Below are 8028 nucleotides of genomic sequence, written 5' to 3' on the forward strand. Positions count from 1 at the left end.
TAAATAACGCATTACGCGTATAACGGCTATCCAATTATCCCTTCCTGGATTGCTCAAGTACCTACCCAATACTCCCACTATAAATGATATATCGGGACGTGTGTAGACTTGAGCATACATTAAGCTCCCTAGTGCTGATGCATAACGTTTATCATGCATGGTTGTCCTCGCAAGATCATTTTTAGGGCATTGTTTTGAGACTGAACTTGTCTCCTTTAGTTACGGGTGTGTCCATTGGTCTACAACTTTCCATGCCATATCTACTTAAAAATCTTTTTGATATAGTTTTTTTGTGATAATCTAAGAATACATTGAGAGCGATCTCTTAGTATCTCGATTCCTAATACAAAAGAGGCATCACCAAGATCTTTCATTTCAAATTCGTTCGATATAAATTTCTTAGTTTCATGCAACAAGCCTATATCGCTACTGGCAAGTAGAATGTCATCAAGGTATAAGACCAAAAAAAGTATTTACTCCCACTGAACTTGTGGTATATACATTTCTCTATAATATTTACCTCAAAACCATATGAGTTAATAACTTGATGAAAATTGTGATACCATTAACGGGAAGCTTGTTTGAGATAATAGATGGGTTTTCTCCTTTTTTTTTGGATCTCATTAATGGTACTTCTTGAGGTTGTTGAGCTTGCTGCATGGATTGGAGTTGCGGAGGATTCTCATTATTTTCCTGTGCTATAGCAGTATCTTAAGCAACAATGATATTCTCATTATTATTTTGTACTGTAACTGGATCTACAGTAGGATTTTTATTGTGCTCTTGTACTATAACTGTATCTTGAACAATAATAGGTACAAATACCTTATTATTATCAGTTCAGAATCCTCATCAAAAGCACCATTCCTAATATTTCCTTCTCCCCAAACTCAACATCCTCAAGAAATCTCGCATTTCCTGTTTCAAAATAGACCTTGATGCAGGATTGTAAAACTTGTACCCCGGTAAACGCTCAGCGTAACCAACAAAGTAGCAACTAATTGTTCTTGAGTCCAATTTTCTTTCATGCGGCCTATAAAGTCGCGTCTTAGCTAGACATCCCTAAATATGTAAATGTTTTATACTGGGCTTTTTTCCAGTACAAATTTCATAAGGGGTTTTGTTAACTACTTTGTTTAGTACCCTATTAAGGATGTATACTGCGGTCTTTAAGACTTCTTTCCAGAGTAATTCAGGCAAGGAATAATGACTAATCATACTTCTCATCATGTTCTTAAGAGTTCAATTCCTTCGCTCTGCAACACCATTCATGCTAGGTTTGCCTGGCATGGTGTATTGCGGAACAATACCAAACTCCTCTAGAAAAAGAGCAAAAAAGGCCCGGAACGTTGCTCACCTGAACTATCATATCTTCTGTAGTATTCACCACCACGATCATATTTGACAGCTTTAATTTTCTTTCCAAGTTAAAGTTCAACTTCAACTTTGAAAGACTTGAAAACATCCAAGACTTGGGACTTTTCATGAGATAAATATAGATATCCATAACGAGAATAATCATTTATGAACGTAATAAAGTACCGTGTCCATTCCAAGAGACAATAGGGAATGGGCCACATATATCGTTATGTATCAGTTCTAAGACATCTTTAGCTCTCTCGGCACCTAATTTCCTTTCATTTGTCCTTTTCCCCTTTATCCACTCAATGCAGACTTCAAAGTCTGCCAAATTTAGGGGTCCAAGAATTCCATCCGACATAAGCCTCTGAATTCTCTGTTTAGACATGTGGCCTACGCGTTTGTGCCATAATGATGCCAAATTCTCATTTAGTTTTTGTTTTGTACCTGTTTGCAGTATTTCATTATTATAGGAATTTAAGTCAATCCTATATAGATTATCCACCAAATGACCAGAGCGAATATTATTCGAATTATAAAAGAGATTGACTTTATTGTCTTCAAACGAACAAAAATAACCTGATTTGTCCAAACGAGAAACAGAAACCAAATTTCGTCTAAATAATGGTACATAAAATGTCTCTAATAAATGCAAGTAAAATCCACTCGTGGAACATAATCTAAAGGTTTCTATAGCTTCGACTGCAACTATATTGCCGTCTGCCACATAGATGTATCTTTCAGCATCATTTGGCGGTCGGCTCCACAGGCAATCCTGCATAGTAACACTTACATGAGTAGTAGTAGCAGAATCTACCCACCAAGTATCACCAGGTGCAAAACTTAAACTAGCCTCAGAATAAACGAAAGTAAGAATTATACCCTTCTTTATACGCCAAGTGGCATATTTGGTACAATCTTTCTTCATGTGTCCCACCTTCTTACAGAAGAAAAAACAGGTTGAAACTTGATCCTATTTCTTAGCCTTTTTCTACTGAGAAGGCATATTCGTAGTAGTATCATGCTTTCTTTTATACTGAGAAGATGAAGGCATGTGAGAACTTTCAGTCTTATCTTGTTGTCGCTTCTTTTCTTCTTGCACAAAGTGAGATATAAGCTCATTTAAGGACCAAGTGTCCTTTAGAGTATTATAACTCACTTTGAATTGCCCAAAGTGTGCAGGAAGGAAAATCAAAATGAAATACACGAGTAAATCTTCAAACAACTCTAACTTTAGTGCTTTCAATTTTGAAACAAGATGTGACATTTTCATAATGTACTCCCTTATGTTTCCTTTACCTTTATACCTCATGGAGATAAGTTTGCTCAAAAGACTACTTGCCTCCGTCTTTTCATTCTTAGTAAAGAATTTTTCAACATCCTTTAGGAACTGTTTGGCATCTTTATCCTCAATAATTGAGCCCCGAAACACCTCAGGAATTGAGCGTTTCATGATCATAATGCTCATTCAATTGGATCTCTCTCACTTCTCTATTTTAACCTCATTAAGGTTTTTCGGAGTGGAAGTGGGTTTCTCCTCTCGAAGAGCTATATCTAGATCCATACAACCGAGGACAATCTCCACGGTATCCTTTCAAACTTTAAAATTTGAACAATTCAACATAGGAATACTGCTAATTTGTGCAGAAACATTGGTAGTTAAAACCATAGTTTCTAGATTAGAACAAATAAACATGCAGTAAATATTAGTTAAATAATGGGAAAAAATCCATATTGAGATATCTAGAACAACATTAATTTTCAATCTTTGGATAGAAAAATTAACTGTAAGTGATACTCTCATTGCAGTAATCAAATATTGTCAAAATTCTTGTCACATATGAAGCCTTTCTTTGGACCGACTTAATGCGCACATGGAGACTTAAACTTCGCAACCTATTTATTACCATATATATTTTCTATTAATTGGCCAAACAATAACCTTCCTTTGGGCCGATTATTGAGTATAATTAATAGAAAATAAACAAAAGTGTGCAATGCTTATTATTTGGCCAAACAATAAACTTCATTTGGGCCGATTATTGTCCGCATAAATAATAAGCATTACTTTATTCTTAATTTGTTACCCAATATATGTATGTAATTTGGCCAAATATAGATCTTCCTTTAGGCTGATCAATATTCGCATGAATTACATAACACCATATTTCTAATGTTTTAAATAAATCAATTTTCACAAAAGAGACTACTTTGGCAGCATAATATTCAAACAATTTATTCCAAAACTAACTTTTTATAAAATTGATGAGTACAATAATCCTTATATCCCAAAAGGATAATCAATTAATTTTGTACCAAATTAATGGCACACACAATTAAATTTAAAACAATTATATAATACTCTACTAATATTTTAGAATAAATCAATTATTATTATATCAAAAAATTGGATACGATGACATATATATTTTAAAACCAAATGCCAAGAGTTCATGTACGGTCACAATGAACATAAATATTATGAATATCATATCATATAAAAAAATAACCAAAATATGCTTCTTATAAGCACGCAGTAATATATATAGAGATGTTCATACATGCTTGATGTTACACATATATATATATATATAAATAATTGCAGCAGTCCAGGGCGTTCGCATTAAAAAAAAATCTTTATGCTCGTGGATCAGTACCAATTATATATGACGCGCACATATACGTATATATCGATCCAAACAAAATAATATAAAATTGATATTTTTTTATGACTAAATTATGAATAGCTCTGATATCACTTATTGGAATAAAATAATTTCAATAATTCAGATCATCTATATTGAATTATAAAAAAATATATTATAATGCAAAAGCATACCTTTACTCATAAGAGTCAGAAATTGATGGAAGAATTTGCATCTTGTGATTCTTTCGATCTTCCTCAATCAAAACTTTCTGTTTCCTTAGGTGGCTGAATTGTGACTCTTTTGATGGGAAAAGAGTAACAAAGGTGACTTTGGTATATTGGAGACCGAAATTCTGGAGGTCTATTTATATTTGAGCATGTCACCCATTAAACCTTAAAGCACAAATAAAATAGTATCTAAAACCCAAGAGATAACATATCTAAAATCCAAAAAAGATAATTATCTAAGGAAACAAAAGATAATATCTGGTTTTATTCTCATTTAATTCCAAATCAAAAGTAATAATGACTCATTTAACTTAGCATTTATAACAATAAATGAGATCACCATTATATAAGTAATTTAAATTGAAATAACATAATTTGTGATTATAATTAATATATGCATTGCCCACAAATAAATTAAGAAATTAAATAATTTTCTAACAATTACCACAAAAAAAACTAAATCTTTCCATTTCTTAAATATTATTAAGCTATAATATTATTAAAGAACAATCTTTTGTTTGAATTTTACTTTAATTATCCATGTAAAAATTATTTCCAGTCACAAATCAAACATTGAGTACAAAATTATTAAAGAGAAGTCGCTGATATTTATTAAAAAACAAAGTTAGTACAAAATTATCAAAGAGAAGTTGTTAACCTCTATTATGAGACAAAGTTTGTCAAAAGGTTCAAACAATTTTAAAACATTATACAATTAATCAAAATAAATCCCATACTTTAACCACTCCATTCATTCATGTACTCCTCAAAATGACAATTCAAAGGTTTGCCAAAAGTAAAGATCTAGCTGAGGCATAATGATCCTAGGGTTGTGTCTTCAACTTTATCTGAGTCATTTGAAATTTTGATGTTATGGTGATTGTTGTCTTTCACAAGTTGAAAGAATTGAATGAATTAATACAATAAAAATCATATGCATAAGATAGATTCTAAGAAATACTGCAACTATGACATTTGTGATTTATTTTACCAATTTAAATAAGATATCTTATGTTTTCTTTTTCACTATTTAATGCTACATTCTTGAATTATAACGAATTCTGCATATATTCAAATTCAAAATACCAAAACAAAGTGAAGTATGCTTCTTTCTTTTTAATACAAAATCAAGAGAACAAATTTTTAAAGATTGATATATCCAAACATTCAATTTGAGAACGGAAATTGGTGACCCATTACAGGAGATATTACTTGAATTTGAGATAACATTATTCAGAGAATCAGAATACATGTGCACACCATAACTTTTTTTCTAAAGGAATGTGTGGAGTTTTACCATCCAAGTTGAATAACTACAATAACAATTCGTAGATAAGAGAACAATAGTAGTAGCATAAATAACACAAAAATCGTAGACACAGACCTTGTGATCATAAATAGTAGCAGCATCTTCGAAAAAATTGACAAATGGGATATCATCACAAATACTATTAACAACATGTAGCGATGTGTTTAACTCATATCCAACAATTCTTGCATCAACGATAAACAATAGTTTCTTTTTGATAAATTCAGAAACAATTCGAACTGGAATAGTATAATCATAAGGAGCCTGCAAGGATGTATAAAAATGAGGAAAACAAAAAAAAAATAAAGGGCATGAGAATGAAATTCTAAAATCAAAGATTCACAATATATAGAAGTAAAAACTTAATAAGATACATGGAATACATCACTTGTGAGAAAGCATGATGTTCTTTAAAAAAATCAGAGCAACTTTTCTTGAGTATTTGTTCAACCTCAATCATTAAATATAAAAACATTATGCCCATTTCCATGAGAAACAACAATTTTGATATGATAACTAAGACCAACCAATGAAAGAATTATATTAGAAGCACATTAAAAAAAATTAAGCACAAAGAGTAAAAAAAGATTTTAAATACGAAAACATACTTTGGGATTGTATCTACACACTCAACTCTACACATATTATAATAAAATACATTATTCACATGACTAATAAATGCACCACAAAGACACCGTAAGAACCACCATTTTTGATGTTTCACCACAGATATTATGTTCCCAAGAAGGAAGCAATTTGTCTCCTGATAGCAAGTATAAAATTAATTTATATGTATTTAAGAAGAACGATTTAAAAAATAATTTTTTAAAAAATATAGATAATATTATCTCATACAGATTTTGATGTAAAAGGATATAAGTTGGCTGAAACAAGGTCCGTAAGTATTTGCTCAACATTTTCTGACTCTATAGAAGGATCAAATACGATTTGATTCTTATAATCACCAAGTTATTCATAGTGTGAGTAGTCTTCAAATATTGGACTGAATATTGGACTACGGATAATTTCCTACAAAAATATGTGTAATATTAATGGAATTACTTAATTTTGTGTAATCAATACTTTGAATTTCCTATAGCTAAATATTAAGCATAAAAAAGAATTTAAAAAACCTTAACATTAACTATGAATATCACACTTTTTACTTCCTTCTTAATTATATAAAATTGATAGTTAACTTACATTGATAGAATTATTAAGCTGCTCATTTTTCAAAAGAGGAATATCACCCAAGACATTAATAATTTTAAAAGTTTCACAATACTCTTCATTGTCAATTATCTTTGTGTGAATCTTGAAAAATTTTTCTTTCCCAACAATATCATAGAACAAGTGTTGATGATATGAAGGATCAATTATCTAATATACATAGAAAAAATACAATATTAATCAGCACAATTTTAGATGTAATTAGATATAAGATACAAAAAATAAGATAATAATATCGTGAAGAGATTTAACCTCAATCTCTTGTTCTAATTGTAAGAAACAATCAGAGCAAGTCTTCCTAAATAGTTTTATTGCAACATTATCCATTAGAACAAAGATAGCAGCAGAAGTTCCATTTTCAACAACCAATTTTATCCTATATCTAGAAAAGTATGCAAGATTAGTATAGAAAGAAAATTCATAATTTTAATGAAATTTACTTGAATTTTATTATTTTAAAGACGATATTAACCTTACAGTGATGTGCTCAACATCTCGAGAACACAACTAGCAATGAAATACACCATCATCTCCTGCAACTGGATGACCACATATGCAAGAGAAGAACCACTAATCCAGATTATCTATTACCGCTTTTATGTGTGATTTATCCTAAATTTTATTTTACTTGAAAATTAGAATTCTTTTATAAATAACATTTTAAAAGCTAAATAATTATAATATACATAAACAGGAGAAATGAAATAAAAGGAGGAGGTTGTCTAGTCTAAAAAAAGGACGAGGATAAATTTTTATTTTTTTGATCAAAACAAATTTTTATTTTGTTATATTTAAATGTAATAAAATAAAATAAAATGTTGAAAAACAAAGATAACAACAAAAAAAATGAAGAAAGCTAACATTTAATTGTTTTAGACTTTTAGTTAAAATTTATGATTGGTCTCATTTTTGTTTGACTCAATATAAAAGAAAACGTAACTCTAATTGTTAATTATATTTTAAGCAGACAAATTATTTCATGTGTTGTCACTAATCAATTAAAGACATGACAATTTTTGGATTTAGATTTGACAAAAATAGCATATAAATCACCACTTGTCACTTAAAAACTAAGCCACAACATTTCTATAGATATAAATATTTTTATCTATCTATACCGTAGCATTCCTCTCAAGTAGAAAGTTAATAAGTGTACAGATACCAAGTCCACACATTTAAGTCATTCTTTAAAAAGAACATTCATGATTTTATGCATATAATATTCAAAGCCATAATCTACAAGTTATAAATCCTA

General features: G+C 30.0%; 1 protein-coding gene across 1 annotated transcript; it reads right to left on the reverse strand.

The window, feature by feature from the left end:
- Positions 1–2350: 2350 nt before the first annotated feature.
- On the reverse strand, positions 2351–2812 carry LOC127747595 (uncharacterized). The gene has a single exon (XM_052261655.1). The coding sequence runs from the start codon at positions 2810–2812 to the stop codon at positions 2351–2353; it is 462 nt and encodes a 153-aa protein (XP_052117615.1).
- Positions 2813–8028: the final 5216 nt, after the last annotated feature.

Source organism: Arachis duranensis, chromosome 5 (genome assembly GCF_000817695.3).
Source record: "Arachis duranensis cultivar V14167 chromosome 5, aradu.V14167.gnm2.J7QH, whole genome shotgun sequence".
Lineage (NCBI taxonomy): Eukaryota > Viridiplantae > Streptophyta > Magnoliopsida > Fabales > Fabaceae > Arachis > Arachis duranensis.